The sequence below is a fragment of the Ascaphus truei genome, chromosome 2 (assembly GCF_040206685.1).
Source record: "Ascaphus truei isolate aAscTru1 chromosome 2, aAscTru1.hap1, whole genome shotgun sequence".
NCBI lineage: Eukaryota > Metazoa > Chordata > Amphibia > Anura > Ascaphidae > Ascaphus > Ascaphus truei.
Genome location: NC_134484.1, coordinates 348,519,787 through 348,536,714, shown reverse-complemented (window position 1 = coordinate 348,536,714; position 16,928 = coordinate 348,519,787). Strand labels below are relative to the sequence as shown.

The 16,928-nt window shown below is 44.3% G+C and overlaps 1 protein-coding gene across 5 annotated transcripts in view; it reads right to left on the bottom strand.

Moving 5' to 3' along the window:
• Positions 1–13: 13 nt before the first annotated feature.
• The window catches only part of CBX3 (chromobox 3), a 19,360-nt gene continuing 2,445 nt past the window's right edge, over positions 14–16,928 (bottom strand). The window contains exons 1-6 of one of the 5 annotated variants that reach the window (XM_075586819.1): positions 9,125–9,262; positions 8,158–8,226; positions 4,135–4,277; positions 3,264–3,429; positions 1,636–1,730; positions 14–601 (exon numbers count right to left, since the gene is read on the bottom strand). In XM_075586819.1, coding sequence (XP_075442934.1) covers positions 475–601; positions 1,636–1,730; positions 3,264–3,429; positions 4,135–4,277; positions 8,158–8,181 — 555 coding nt within the window. In that variant the 5' untranslated portion in view covers positions 8,182–8,226; positions 9,125–9,262 and the 3' untranslated portion in view covers positions 14–474. Of the gene's footprint in view, positions 602–1,635; positions 1,731–3,263; positions 3,430–4,134; positions 4,278–6,573; positions 6,767–7,520; positions 7,678–8,157; positions 8,227–9,124; positions 9,437–16,928 lie in introns of those variants that run through there. The other 4 variants (XM_075586820.1, XM_075586816.1, XM_075586821.1 and 1 more) reach the window with 4 other exon arrangements.

Genomic DNA, 16,928 nt, shown 5'->3' with positions numbered 1-16,928 from the left:
GTACACATTTAAGGAGAATATAAAAACTATTTATTGAACACTGCTCACCAGTATTTACAATGAAGTAAACAATATACAGTCAGGTAACATTCCATTTACTACAAAGTTATTTCCAGACAAGCAAAGTCTGGCACTAAAGGAAACATGGGGAAAGACAGGGGCTAAGTAGTAAAGCATTAACATGCACATCAATAGAAGGCTACAAAAACACTTGCAAGTTTGCATTATAGATGCAGAGGGTTCAGCAGAGTACTGAAAGCTTATATAAAGCCTACATAGATACGTTTGTATATCAAAGGCTCTTAATGTCATGTAAATTACATAAGGCCAATTTCGGCCAAGTTACTGGTGCTGTTTAATCCAAAAAGACAGGGGAAAAAAAAAAAATTACGCTCAAGTTCCTCATTTATCGGTTCAGGTGGCCGATTAAAAAAAAACCAAAAATTAAAAAAACCACATAAATAGCAATAACCTTTATTGTGCTTCATCTTCGGGACATGAATGCCAAGTTAGTCTCTCTTCATAAAAAGCAATCACAACCTGGGGGCATTTCATATTTGCTTCTTTTGCTGGTACCAAGTCGGCTTCATCAGAGTCTTTCCTGTAACAAGAGCAAGTTCATTATTTATTTATTTATTTATTTATTTAAACCTGTCAACCAAGTGTAAGTAAAAGATACACGCTTAACACTATTTAGATTCAGCAAATCCAGATTACCGCAATCAAATGTTTGACAAGTTCACATCTCCAGACCAAGTCATGTAAAGTTTAGCATTTACAGTAATCTTCCCAAAAGGTTTCCTACCTGAATCAGGGGCTGGGGAACAGAAGCCGATCTGTACTTCCAACCTCTGCGGTTCCAGAGAAATTGTGCGTGCCATTTGACAGAAATTACAAATATGGCCCTTGGGTCACTGTCTGCTTCTACTGGCTACCAGTATGAGCCCTGACCCTGTGGCCATTTTGTGGCAGACAGGCAAATGTGTGCCTGGCGCTAGTAAGAGGGAGCAGCCAAGTTCAGGTAAGAAATGGCTTAAAATAATAAATATGCAATAAAGATGGCCGCTTTAAATATGTCTGCTGATTTTTGGAGGTCATAAGGTGCAGTAACAGCCCAAGTAAGTGGGGGTGGAGTTAAACCAAGGCGACTGGCTCACACCCAGTTTTTTTTATTTTTTATTTTAGTTCATAAACAGATTTGAAAATTGGAAGGGTTTTATTGCCTCCAATTACTCGCGTGTGATACCCCAATGTGCTTAACAGGAGTTTGCACAGGCAAAGCCTTTCTGTCCCTCCTTATCTTTATTGGCCCTATAGCAAAGATAGGATACATTTTAGTCACTTCATGCAATATCTTCTAGAAACGGGACAAAATGTGCTCGACGTACCTGGAACATCACAACAGCCCCTGGCATGACATACATGATGTACCAGGTATGTCAATAGGGCACCAAGTGTTCATCAAGATTACATCTGTTTAATAATGCCAATTAGAGGATATACTTCAGAATATGAATATTTCAAATGCTGGAATTATTTTGAATTACTACTTGTCATGTCACTGCTACTTGGTGACTTTACATCGGGGGGGGGGGGACGCGCCTTATGAAACATGTCTACAACTACTGTACTAACCACTTCATAAGGAACATTAGTTCCCCACTGCTGTCAGTAGCTCCAATTATTCTTTCTGGATCAAGAGATCTAGCAAATCCTCTTGGTTTGTCAACCTAGGAAGGGAACAAAAAAAATAAATCAATACAGCCGACCATCTTTACATTGTTACAGTAACTGAATATTTCAACCTTTAAAATGTAATCCCATCTACTTTGTAATATTAGTTAAAGCACTCATTACCATCACAGACTCTAATACACGGAATAGAAAACGATGAAAACAGCACCGTGACTCTTTGCCACAGGGCAGCATGCCGATGGACATTTTGCTGCGATGTCTGCTCCCAACCAAGAAGCCAGGTCTATCAACTGGATGTTTAAATGTCCTGTGCGGCACCGCTATAAATGTAGCGGTCCCACACAGGATATTTAAACATGGGGTGGTCATAGCAGGCGTGAAAACCATGGTGTCAGTTACCACGGCAAACCACCTGCGACGTTTTGGTTGCATCCAAACGTCAAATTGTTCATACAGGTTTCTCAAAGTCAAGCATCTAAAGCAAGATGACAGGCATTGCAATAAGTGTAGTGACTGCACCAATTCCCAGGTTTCAATGTCACCCCTGGCATTCTTTGGAACACAGACGTGCCTAACAAGGCAACTTCGCCAATGAGATTTGTTAAGCACAAGCCAGTTTTAAAGAATTGTCAGTAAGATTAGCTTAGATATAGGCGATGAATGTATGGCGTTTGCTGATTGCCCAATCTTAAGTTACTTCAGTGTCCATATAGAAGAGGCATGGAAAAATTATGTACTGTAGTTAATATTAACATGCCAGTCACAAACATCATTACACACCTTGCAAATTACCAGAAGTCATTAGAAACCAATGACTAAACATGACGTGGTCTTTCACTCCGTTTATTACAATAATAATAATAATATCTTGTATAGCGCTGCTAGTTTTACGAAGCTTACAATCTATGTTCTTGGTGCCTGAGGCACAGGGAGATAAAGTGACTTGCCCAAGGTCACAAGGAGCCAACACCGGGAATTGAACCAGGCTCCCCTGCTTGAAACTCAGTGCCAGTCAGTGTCTTTACTCACTGAGCCACTCCCTCACTCTATGCAGAAGACAGAAGCACCATTGTGTGTGAAACTAACACTTATGCTCAGACCACAAGGCCAATAATTCCCAGACCGTAGAAATGGCAAATACAAAATCACATCAGCAGTAAAAAAATAACTACTTCACAAAATAAAGCATGCAGAGAGGTTGCATCAACTGCATACGGCAGGGGTGCGCAAACTTTGATCTGCGGCCCCAGCGTTCGCGCCCCCTCTAAGGACTCGGCGCAAAATGACATTGCAGGTCATGTGACGTCACCTCGCCACACGTTGCCATGGAGACGTGTGACGTCATGACTCCGTGGCGTCGACCAGGTAAGGGAGTTAAGAGGTCTCCCCTGGCATTTAATTTAAATGTCACGGGGAAGAGCACGGGTGCCTCTGTAACCGCCGCGCCCACCCTATAAATTCTTATGCTCCCCTGGGGGGGGCGCATCCCCCACTTTGCGCACCGCAGGTATAAGGGATACGGGTACAATGTATTTTTATTATGCTCCATTTGAAATGAGCGCACTTACAGTTTCTCGTTTTTTCTTTGATTTGCTGTCTTCAGACTCGCTGTCAGATACAGATTTTCTTTTGTTACTTTCTGGTTTCTCTTTGCCAGCCTTTTGAGAATTGAGGAAGGCTTCAATCAACTCTGGACAGTCCAAGTTTTCCTCTGGTTCCCACGTGTTGTCTGCACTGGAAGTAAAAGACAACGTGTCAATTTCTGGGATGCCAAGAGTGCCACTGTATGTAGACAAAAACCAGCAGATTATCAGGGTTTGAATCTTGAACTACAGCACCTCAACTCCAGGGCTTCACCCAAGTGACTGCGTCAGGTTAGCCCAGTTCCATGCAAAAAAATAAAGTAACAGGAGAATTTTTTCCATGTACTGCAGGTATAGGGACTTATGGGTCAAAGGAGTAACCATTTAATGGGTTATCTGTAGATGATTAGTTCATAACGTTTGAGAAATAAAATAGTGTCTCCAATTATCCAGAGAGCCTTTAGTTATTAATTTTTACTTAATCCCTTTGTGATTAAACATTGAGAAACATTGTATTCATAGGCATATTGGTCAATGGTCTTATATATTTGTGGAAATGACCTGTGATGCCATTATTAAAATGAAGCCAACACTAACGGGGGGAGAAAAAAAAAAAGTATTTAATGCATTTCATAGCCTACTGAGAGATATATATATATAGCAAAATGGGTACAATTACTAGTGTGAGACTTGATGTTTGGGGGAAAAAATAAATATCAATGCACATGACCGTTTCCAACAACAGTTATGACCACCACTGGTCACTGAATGTGTATCAACCAGCATCCAATTGTTTTATTGCAAAACTACAATGCTGAAATTAGCCACGTGTAGCAATGACCACAATATTACTTACTCTGTAAAGCCTTTCCACTTCAGGTAGTATTCAACCTTTCCATTCACTACACGTCTGTCCAAAACTTTCTCTACAACAAATTCTTCAGGTTCTGCCTCTTCCACCTTTTTGCCTTTGCCATTCTGCTTCTTCCCCATCTTCTGCTATATAAAAAAACAAAAAAAAACAGCATTAATTTAAGTGAGGCAGTAGCCACCAGTGCTTAGGATCCAACATGAACCATTAACTTTGTACATCTACAAAACATCAACTAATGTTCAAACAAACCAGTGCTCAGTTTACATTACAGATGTTCACTTGGTACATAAACCGAATATATCTGTATACAGGAGGGGCCCGCTCATATGGCGGGTTCCGTTCCATGGTGCTGCCGCAAAACGAAAAATCACCGAAAAGTGGAACTGGCGATTTTCTGCGTCTCCTACCCTTCAGTGCAGACTTGAAGTCCCCCGTTCTGCACACACGAAATCAGCCGATCTCATCCTGCGCAGACATGGCGGACCCCTTCTCGGTACCGCCGTATTGGCGGATCACTGAGAAGCGAAACGCTGAGAAGTGGGGCCCTACATTATATCCATGTGCAGTTAGCACACCAAGTCATACCAGTGTGATAGACTCGTGTGGATACATTTTTAACCAATGCAAATAGTTTTCATTCATAAGAAAGTGATATTTCCCCAGAAAAGGCCCCTTGAAATAGGCACCCACATGCCATAATAGCTTTTTATTCAGCCTTTTAATATAGTTTGAAACAATATATTGAGATGTAGATATAGAAACTTAAGTCAGTATACAATGTGGACTATAACTGGTTTTAATTTATATGACAATTTGCCAACAATAAAAACAGAAAAATATATACACATCCACTATTGCCACACAAAATTTAACTTTACAGCTTGCCTTATTCACTTACATAGCTCATTCATGACCTGTAATGCATTTACTTCAGATGTGGTGCTTAAAGACCCTGCCGTTACTTGTTGCAAAAGTATTTACTCCAGCCTGCAGTAACACCAAAATAAATATAGAAGGGCATCCACAGCCTCCAGTCAAAATGAGTTCCCTGGGACCACATCATTTGTGACACTGAGGCCTCGTTCAGGGTGCCAGCTGCAGGAGTTGGAGGGAGGGCGGCAGTTTGCTGGGCGATCTGTGTTTATCCCCAGCAGACTTTTTCAGGAGTTGGAGGGGGCGGGGCTACAGACAGCAGCTTAGGGATCCAAGTTGCAGTCATGAAATCATTCTGAAGAATGATTTCATTGGCTGCCGAGGTCCCAGTGACGCTGCTGCAGCTTCAAAAAACGATTTTTTCGTTTATTGAAACTGTAGCCAGCGTCAACTCCTGGCTTCGGAGACAGGGCAGCTGCTACTACCCTGACAACCAGTATTCAAATTGAATACTTTGTGTCCCACGGCAGCTCGCCCTCCCTCCGAAGCCAGCACCCTGAACGAGGCCATAGGCCAAGCACACGGTGCTTGCGTCGTCGCATGCACGCACACGCTCGTCATTCTTTGAGGCTAGTGGGTGAGTTGTCACACTAGAAACTGCTTGTGGTGGCAAAGTACAGCGTTGCCGCTGCGACATTTTGTCGCCACAACCCAAATGGAAATTTGACTGCAGCCGTGCGAGCTGGTTCAGCCAAATATAGACGAACCAGCTTCGTGATACGTTCATCACGCCCAAACTCCTGGGCTGCAGGAGCGTGCGGCGGAGGTGCGCAGCCGTAGCAGGCAGTGTGAGCTTGGCCTAAGAAGGTTTCAAACCCGGGATGTCTCATCTACAGAACAGACCTATTTAAGCTGTGTTTAATTAGCAGTACAGAGAAAACAATTTGTTCTTGAAGCAGCAAAAAACAAACATTGTAAAAGAAAATACCGACCGATTTTATTTAAAGGGCCACAAGATGCAGGAGTTTTCACATGGCAGGCTGTTTGTTTTCACTGGTCCCACCCAATCCATGCAGCTTGAAATGGTCTAGTCAGAGCAGTCTTTTTTTAATCCTTTTAGATAAGGTGCTTTGTTTGAAGCCCACTAATATGACCAAGTGAAGGGAGTTTAACAGTCATAGTATGTTGGCTCATATTTCTTAACCCCCCCCCCCCCCCCCCAATACAGATGGGTGCAGAGAACGCGCATTCTAAGTGAAACTTCGTGTTTTGTCACTGACATTTTGATTGAATGAAACACTGGAGTAATTTATTTTATTTTTCTGCAGAAATCTCCTAGTATCTGTTGATACAATTATTTGATCACATGATACAATTGACTTAACTCAAGTTAGAAACATTTTGGATTGTAAAGTATCTAAATGCCGTTGAAAGACTGCATCAATGGTGGAACCTGATTTTGCAGTTGTAATGGCTGGATTGGTGTGGAGTTAAATTGAATGTTTGAGGCATAGATAAATGTAACGGTTGATCTTGTTGCAATCGTACCTGTAGTTGCTTCTTTCGTTCTCTCCACTCTCTGTTACGCTCTAGTGCACTTTTAGGTGGCTTCTTGGGTGGTTTACTTGCTCTAATTCGAGCTCGATACTCTCGAGTTCTTTCTGAGCTCGTTTTAGCCATTATTAAGGATGGTAATTGTGAATCTGGATTTTTGTATTTGCGTTATTCTTTTTCAGTTAGGGTAAAAAGGAAAGCTGAAAGTTGACAAAATAAAAAAGTACTGGTACTGTGGCAGGTTTGCTTACAAAAGTACTGGTTGCTCGCCTGATCGCATTTTCGTCTGCGTGAACTACTGTGCGAATTTTGAGCCAGCGGGGGAGCATGACGCTTGTGTCTCCATGAAGGAGTTTTAGTCCTGTGAGAATTTAGGTAGGTGCCAGCAAAGAAGTTTCACTTTTAAAAAATAAAAATAAACAGGGTGCTGAAGAAGATTAACTAAAAATTTGCTGGGGGAACCAGGAATCAATGCAAGTCTGGATCTGACCACACGAAGCAGAGTAATGGGGCTGCGGCCATAGTGCGAGATGCCCGAGATCAGAGCAGGGATTATCCAAAAACGTGGGTGTTATCCCAGTGCTCCCTAGCGGACTGGTGGTGGGATACTGATAATGCAGCGTGGAAGGGAGGATTGCAGGCAGGGAATCAGGGATAGCGACCCCTGCTGTAATCACCGCAGTGCGGGCCCAGGCTCTACAAGCCAGCAGGGCCTCCAACGCTGCACCCGCCTTCGTTATAACGGAGGCCGCTGGGTGCATTAGAACAGGGCCCAAAGCTACAAGGATTAATCCTAACCGGAGTCCATCACCGATAATCATTCACTGCCAGTCGGCCTTGCAAAACCAGGGTCCATCCGGCACCGAATGAGTTGACGTCGATCCGCTCCAAAATGTATCGACATCAAACGCGGAAAGTTAAAAAAAAAGCGTGCCACTTACCGGTGTAACCGAGGTGACCGTGCAAGCCCGCTATGTATACAGTTATTACAGCCGCTGTCTTCGGAGGCCAGAAGAGGAGCAGCGCGCGCAACCCCCGCTCCCAGCACTGAGCGGCCCGCGCGTGCGCACCGCGAGCCGCTATCAAGCCCTGTACGTGCTCACAACGAGCAATGCATGCAGCCCGCGCCGCACCGGGGCTCACCTCCTCCAGTGCCAAGAGCGGGGCTTCCGGCGCCGAGCCACCATGCACATGTATCTATACCGGCATCTAACAACCTCTGTGACCATTAACAGATGGCAGGTCGCGAATCTGATATAACAGCGGTTATAGCCTACAATAGAATATATTTAAAGCGTCTACGATCAACCCTTGTGTGCCGCCGCCCTGATTTGTGGATGGATCTTTAAGTTGTATTCAAACATTAATAGCGCTCCCAGTGCCATGGCGGCCCAGGCATTGGTGTGCGCGCAAAGCCACGAGTCAGCCCAGTGGCTGGATGCACAGGGATGAGCTTTACCAGAGGGGCCCAGGGTGCAAGTTATTACAGAAACAGACACACAGGATGGCAACTAACTCTCCAGACCCCACTGACGTGTATACTCACATAGCTTAAATAGATATAAATATAGTTACTACCTTCTGCTCCAGACTGTCCTGCATCTAAACTTATATGGTCACCTTATCGCACTTCAGCACTATGTAGGCCTGTGTGTAAAATACATAAACCTTTAGTACATGCATATATATATAACTGTATACATAGAAAATAACCATATCTATACAAGTATACTTAACACATTATACATGCACTATGAAAAATACAATGGAAAAATTACCATCCCCATAAAATATACAATACAGCACCTCGGATAGAGAGTACATATACATACTATATCCCTCTAGTAACCAAACAATAAAAACATTTAGTGTTTCAAAACCGATACTTTGTATAAAGTTTTGCAACTACAATAGTTTATTAGATATATTTTATATTATTGGCAATTACACCCCCCCCCCCTTCTCATGCAGTGTTCACCATTGATATCTTTGCACCCTGCAAATAGGCCACATACTCCCTTTGTGCATATACACACAATGAATGGGGTTTTTTTTTTGCAAAGCTTTACACAAAGAGCATCGGTGAAAAGTGAAACATTAAAGTGTACGCACCGTTGACCGGGACACGGAATAAAGACTATAGCACGAGCCCTTTATATATTTAGGCGCCCCTGGCCTTTATGCTGCACATACACATTCATACAATAGGCCCGCACCGCGCAGGGACTCCCAGTTGCTACGTGTTACCCCCTCTGTACTTTCCCGCCTGCTCAGCAGCACATGGACGGTCGGAGAGAGGGGGAAGCAAAGGAACAACTGAGACGTCCGTGTGCATCTAGCGAAAGCATCGCCCTCCCGCCACCAACCGTTATCCCGCCCCCCCTCCCTGCCGGTGATGTGCTCCGGGGCCGTCCGACTACACACACGCGCGCTATAAAGACACGATGCTGTGACCCAAACCCGTCTCCCCCCATCCCCACGCTCCCCCAACCGCGGAAGAGGAGGCCGCAGGTCCCTCCGGTGGGCCCCGGTAACTCTTTCTTACCCGGTTTCCGTAAGCGCTGCTGTTTCCCCGGTGAATTGCTGTGTCCGCTCGCGCCAATAACCTCCCCAAACTGCCACTCACTTCGTCACTCTGCGCGAGGAGGGGGGGGGAGGGACGCGGTGACGTAGCAGAACAATAGACCCAGCGAGCGTTCTGGCGGGTGTTTAAAGTGGCGCGAATTGTAACCCCTTCCCTGCCTGAAGTGAAGGCGGGATAGTGGAGGGCTTTTGTGCAGCGACAGAGTGGGCAGCGTGAAGCGTTGGGGGGGCCATGTTTACTTCGGGCAATGGCGCCCATTGTTGTATAAGTGGTTGAAAGCTGGCAAGGATATGTGGATGTTTATATTTTAGGATGAACACTAATAATTTGCCTGCTGTAGCTTGCGAAACATTGTATGTGGCCTATATGAAAATAATACATGGCTATTCTTATGAATGATCTCGCCTGGATTGGGTATGTGTCAACTAATCTGGAAAGACTCTTTATGAAAAAAAACACACACACACTCACTCATATGGAGTCTGTCTCATTTATTTTATTTACCACAAACAATCCCTTAGACTACTGTAGCCCTGTGTGGTTTGGGCTATAGGTCTGCCCTCCTCCTGGCAGTAATCCCTACGTAAGGGCAGGTTTGCCAGGAGCAATCATAGGTTTTCCCCACTTCAGGAAGTGCAGTGAGTCAGTGTCATCAGGCTCTGTGTCCAATCAGAAGACACAGGGGCTGTGCCTGCTGGAGCTACTTAGTGTATTACCACTTCCTATTTAGTGAGTCTGTCCCCAGAGCGAGAGGGACAAGGTAACCCAGACCAAGCTGCCAGGACTGGCAGGCTTGACGCCTCCCTACGGGGAATGAGAGGGTGTACCAGATACCTACTATCCTAAAAGAGGATAGGGGAAGAGCAGGACCCACTCTCGGTGCCCAAGGCTGGGAGTGAGGTCAAAGACATCCTGGAGGGAGACAGTTTGCTGTGTGATCTGGCTGCTGGGAGCTGCACGAGATGGAGGCGCTGCACCAGTAAGTGAGATTGAGGCACAACCCCAGAAGCCTGTCCTGATCCCCCATGTCATCGCGGGAGACTCAGCCCCCCCGTTACCAGCAGGTATGCACCACACTAAGACACGTAGCCTGAGCAGTAGATTCCCAAGGAGAACCTATGTGAGATTGGGGGGGGGGGAATAAGGGTTACACTACAATTGAGTCTCACTGATAAAAATCAGTATTTTTCTATTATAATGCCACTTTGTGGCGCAGAACCCCAAATTCACACTGATTTTGGTGAAAGTTAATATCTCTAGAGATGTCGAAAGCCCAAAATCAGCAAGATGTGTGGGTTCTGAACCAAAAATCTATTGTCAACATTCTGACATGGGAGAAGGAGTGGCTCAGTGAGTAAAGACACTGAATGTAAACACTGAGTTTGACTTTGGAGCCTGGTTAAGATCCTGATGTCAGCTCCTTGTGTGTAAAGAGAAGAGTGGCTGGGGTCAGATGGAGATCAGGCCGGGGGTCCTTCCATCTGAAAAGCGGAGTATTTCGCCATCCCCCGGACATCGCAGTGCCAAGCCCAGCAGGTGATATCCTGCCTCTCGAGAAATACGTTGCCAAGCTCCCATTGCTAGGCGCTGCTCCCATTGGCCTGGTTTGTATTTCCCTCCAAGCCCTTTAACTCGCCCCACCTCCGGCCCTGATTTGCCAATGCAGACGAGCCATCTTGTCCTGATTGGTCCGTGTGCAGCATCTGTGCTGTGATTGGTCGCAGTCCCATCTACCATGATTTCCTAGCAGGGAATCTATGTAAGCCTGCACTTATAGTGACGGCACGTTGCATCAAAACAAATGCATTGCCGCCGTCACGTGCGCTTATAGTAAGCGCTACACGACGCCTTGGTCGCGATCGCTGGAAGTCATCTCAATTTGATTTTTCCAGCGACCGCAGCATGACGTCGCCGGCACTATAAGCGTAGTCTTAGGGGAACCCAATGAACATTCCACGTCTGAGTGATCCTGAGTTGACAAAGCGGTGTGCTCCGAGGCTGTACTAAAGACACCTGAAAATGTGGGCTGGGAGCCTATCCAAGTGGGTGATTTAAAAGTGCTACTGTGCATTGCCGGAAAAGCAGAAAAAAAAGTATTTTTTTAAATAAATTCTTAGGAAAGACCCCCCCTTTATGATCCAAATGCTCATCACTAATAACAAGATGAGTAGAGAAAAACTATCCAAGGTGAAAAAACAGATCCATACAAGAGACCCCTAAAGAGGCAGCAAAACACAATGCGTTTCACGCGTATAGCGCTTCATCATGGTGTCACTAATAGGTCTCTTTGGGATTACTCAATATCCCATGTATAACATTCTATATTCCCTAAGATCACTGCTGGTTGCAGGGATTAAGAAAGATGCATTCGTTTGTAAGCGTTAATTTAAGGATTCTTGCTGTTTTTATTCTTGCCTTTTTTGTCTTACTTATACATATTTATCATTTTTACTTAATAAAAGGACAATCTCTAAGCACATATTGCAGCTGTTGACTGTATAGTATCTTTTCACTAGCTCATGCTTCATGTGAGGACATTGTGAAGATTTGCTTATTACCATTTGGTTTAGGTGCCAATTAGCTTTGTTGTTTTTATTCTTAGCATATTCTTCACTTTTGCTGTGTTACTATGTGTCTTTTAGCCACTCTGTAAGTTTGTTACGGAGTATGGTACGCAGTAGGGGAATCCTCGGCAGCCCTTCCCTCTTTGTGGATGTGGCTTACTGAGGAACCAAAAGAGTACGAGCATCCACCCTACGGTTGGGCCAATCATGAGCTTGTATGATAGTCGTGCCGGTTCGGCTATTTAAAGCATACTATGATCCTACTAAGCATACACCTTGATAAAGCGCTCATGCGGCGCGAAACGCGTAGGTGGTGCGCATTTGTTTGACCGTTAGTCTATGAGACCTTAATAAAGCCTTTTTTACTGGGGCCACCTCGTGATGTTTGCTTTATGTTAGTGCTTCGTTTTTCACCATCATTTTCGGAGAAGCAGAGAGCACGGAATTTGAAAAAGTGCTCAACTGACAATTGCACCAGAGAGGTCTGGACGGTCTCTGCCCCCATAGGAGGGTAAGCCTTGGACATTGCGCCTGGCACCTAGTTGGCTAGAACCGCGCAGTATTCCAGATTTGGGTCAGTGTAATAATAGATTTAAATAACTTTATTTTCATATGTCGCTTTTCTCCTAATGGGACTTAAAGCGCTTCACAATTACAGTACAGTGCGCGGTACGCAGCACATAGGAATTTTACAGGCACAATCCCTGCCCAGATGAGTTTACAAGCTATGATTTTGCTGCCTGAGGCACAGGGAGATAAAGTGACTTGCCCAGGGTCACACAAAGCTGACACCGGTTTCTCCTGATTCAAACTTAGTGTCGTTATTATCAGAGCCAGTGTCTTTACTCACTTTTGCTCCTTGTCCCAAGTGTAAGCTGAAATGGTGACTTTGTGTTGTGTTTGCTGGCTCCGGCCAGAATAAATACTCTTTATTGAACTGCTTTGTCCTGTCTGGTGCCTTGATCCCGGTGTTAAGTTCTGGTGTTCTGTGACAATTATATTTCAACATTTTGCAAACATTTCTAACATCTGTACCATATATATTTCAATTGCCTTAACTTGGAAGCGAGTTTGTGTGGAAAATTGCACTTAACTGCCTAAGCAACTAGTATGTAATTAGCAGGAGTTGAGAGTCCAAGGGCCACACCAAGGCTGCCTATTGATATGCCCTCTAAAGTACGCATTTCAAACATCAACACATAGGTCGTGATCTCTGATTGGCTCAATGGTATTGTAAAGTATCCATTTTAGATTTTTGTAAAGGAACATCAAAGATTTATCTCTAAATGTCACTGATTCATGCCAGAAGATCCCTTAATTCCCTGCTCTGGTTTTGCTGTCTTTGATGGTGGGGGAGGGGGCTGTAAAGAGAAACTCAGACTTTTGAACAGTGAGAATCCAGTAAAATATAGGAGTCTATAGAGTTACAGAATGAGCAAGACTTGCTTCCAAGACAGGCCTGTGACTCTCACATCACATAGCAGATTTAATCATTGAAAACATCAACGCAGGTTACATGGTCACAGAATAACATTTTAATGGATATTTCATTTTAGTGAATGACACTGTAGACTCAGGACATAAGTGAATTTCACAAACCAAATAAATGTGACATAATAAAGAGCCTACTAAACGTTAGTGGTGCAGTGTACCTTGGAAACCTATTGGTGTGTTTGAGGATTGAGGTATGCCACTTTAATAGGGAAGAAACGAAAGAAGACACGTGGCCTTAAATTATATATGTATGTCTTTATTTATATAGCGCAATTAATGTACATAGCGCTTCACAGCAGTAATATACCTGACAATCATATACATAACAAACATTAAAAACAAGTGTGTGTGTGCTGTGCACGCGCATTTTAAGTGAAACTTCTTTGTCTTTTGTCACAGAAATTGTATTTGTGATGGTGATGTTTTAAATTAAAAATCAAAACACAATTTCAGTGACAAAACGCAAAGAAGTTTGACTTGGAACGTGTGTTTTAGCTATTGCACTTCTATATTTATAGTAACTGTGAATTCCTTGTGTGTGTTTGTCAGTGTGTGTGATTGTGTCACAGTGTGTGTGTGTGTGTGTGTGTGTGTGTGTGTGACAGTCTTTCCTCTCCCTCCCCTGACGTCACTGGTGGCCTCTTCTGCCAGCAGTGACGTCACTTCCGTTATGGAATTTTGTTACAACACAAGGAATTTTTCCTATCAAAACTCTGTAGGTGCCAGCAAAAATGATTCACTTCAATATAAATAACACATAAGGCACGTTCTATAGTGCCGTGGGCGCGCGGAATTTTAGTTGGCTTTAGTCAGCCTTTCTATAGAAGGACCGCGTGCGCGCACGGCAGGGAGCAGGGAGTCGACAGACGGCGGCGAAGATGAAGAAATTCATCTTTTTGTGCCGCTACCGGCTCTGAAATGTATGTATGTATGTATGTATGTATGTATGTATGTATGTATGTATGTATGTATGTATGCATGGATGTGTGTTTGTATGGCTGTGTGTGTCAATGATTGCGGAATAAAAAAAAAATATTTATTAAACATTTATTTTCTTTAAAAAATCTTGCTTAGGTATTCCTTTCACTCACACAACCCATGCACACACATATACACACATATACTTGCATATACACACACACAGCTCCCTGCTCTATAAACATGAAAAGCATGTGGCTGGCACGTGCACGCGCGTTCGCATAGGCACACACGGCCACATGCTGTATATAACAGCCCTAACGGGGATAAGTGCTTCAGACATAAAAGTAACATTTGGGAAAAGGAGTCCCTGCTCCGAAGAGCTTACAATCCAATTTGTTGACATTAAATACGTGAAGAAGACCGCTAACACCTTAAGTAGCTTGAACGAAAAGGTATAGATGACAGGTGCTTTAAGGGTATTGTATACAATAGTATCGGTGGTGATCAAAAGATTGATCTGAAAAGATTCCCTTATTGTTAGCAATCTCATGTCATGTAAGTAGTGCCATATTCATTGGACATAAATGGTCCTGCAGTTAGATACTGTATGTCTGAGTAGTTCCCAGAATCACAGAGGAAATCAGAAAATAATAAAATTTTATTAAATCTACATAGATATTAAAAACACATATACATTGTTAAAAATCCCTATTAATTGAGTGGTGGATGTGTATTGAATCATACATGAGTCGGTACAATACCATATATACACATATCCAAGACTTTCAAAACCGCAGCTGATAGTGATATCTCAAATTCAAAAGGTTAGGCAGATGTATGATGTATATAAATCACAGCGCCATCACATAGAGATAAGCAAGTGTCTCTGTGTTAGTATTCTGACAATTGATCTAGGAGCATGTGGATAACAAACTATATGATAGATGGTACTCAAAACAGAAATATATTTGCCACTGCTTGTATCACAGTATACAAATAGCTCCGTTTGTATGCTATTGCCTGCTAGGTTCTCCGAGTGCTCTGGTGCTATGCACAACAGTTATGTGTTATTAGAAAGGTAAGTACCTGCATAGTAGAGTCTCAATGATCACTAGGGTAATAGTGTGACAACAGCATGCGCGTAATTCGTCCTCTAGTTGCCAAAATAAGCTCCTAGATAGCGCAGTATAACCATAGTTTGTATCAATCTGTAATAATACACTTATGCTCAATATTGTGCCACAGTAGCCTCGTCAGAGTAAACAATGGCTGCCAAATGCGCTGTTAGAATCAATACAAGCCTGTTCCTGATGCTGCTATTCGAAAGTCGCCACTCGAGTAACGTCACAAGCTGTGACGCCTTACGTCCCGACGCACGTTTCACGTGTCTGCCACGCTTCTTCTCCCCCTGATGCATTTTTGTCTCCCTTTTCTGAGGCTTATAGTTCAAGACAAGAACTTTTGCACAAGATCATACTTCCATTCATACCTCAGCGCCACAGGAGGTTCCCTTCCAGAGAGGGTGCTTGTTGGATATTGAGGGGAAGGGCATTCCAGAGATGTGGGGCAGTCAGTGAGAAAGGTTTAAGGCAGGAGAGGGCTTTAGATACAAAGTGGGTAGAGAGAAGACATCCTTGAGCAGAACGCAAGAGTCTGGATGGTTCATAGCGAGAAATTAGGGCTGAGATGTAAGGAGGGGCAGAAGAGTGTAAAGCAAGCATGTCAAACTCAAATGCTAACAAGGGCCAAATAAACAAGGTTTAAGTCTAGGTGGGCCACAAAAAAAAAAAAAACTTACATTTTCATAGAAACGTAGGTTTATTTCGAAAAGTACTGTGTGTGTGTGTGTGTGTGTGTGTGTGTATGTGTGTGTATGTGTGTGTGTGTGTGTGTGTGTGTGTTGACCTCACTAACCGAACCAAAAAAAAAGCCAGACGTGAATGACTTCTGAACCCATTAACCAGTGTCAGGATGCCCCCTCTTAACAATTTCCAAAGCAGCAATCCCGCCTGGGATCTTACCTGATCCGCAGTCCCTCAAGATACTATACTGGAGGGAGGTGTTCCCTACCTGTCTTCCGATGTCTCCCGTGTGAAACTTGAGTCAGATCTGGAAGAAAGCAGAATAGGTTATTTCGGTGTAGGTATACGGCAGTTAAGATAAAACAGAGAGAGTGGGTGAGGGTGACAGACAGAGGGTGGGAGAGAGAGAGAGAGGGTGGGAGAGTGAGAGAGAGAGGGTGGGAGAGTGAGAGAGAGAGGGTGGGAGAGTGAGAGAGAGAGGGTGGGAGAGTGAGAGAGAGAGGGTGGGAGAGTGAGAGAGAGAGGGTGGGAGAGTGAGAGAGAGAGGGTGGGAGAGTGAGAGAGAGGGTGGGAGAGTGAAAGAGAGAGGGTGGGAGAGAGAGAGAGGGTGGGAGAGTGAGAGAGAGGGTGGGAGAGAGAGAGAGAGGGTGGGAGAGAGAGGGTGGGAGAGTAAGAGAGAGGGTGGGAGAGTGAGAGAGAGGGTGGGAGAGAGAGAGAGAGGATGGGAGAGAGAGAGAGAGAGAGGATGGGAGAGAGAGGGAGGGTGGGAGAGAGAGAGAGGGAGGGTGGGAGAGAGAGAGGGTGGGAGAGAGAGAGAGGGGGTGGGAGAGAGAGAGAGAGAGGGGGTGGGAGAGAGAGAGAGAGGGTGGGAGAGTGAGAGAGAGAGGGTGGGAGAGTGAGAGAGAGGGTGGGAGAGTGAGAGAGAGAGGGTGGGAGAGAGAGAGAGAGGGTGGGAGAGTGAGAGAGAGAGGGTGGGAGAGTGAG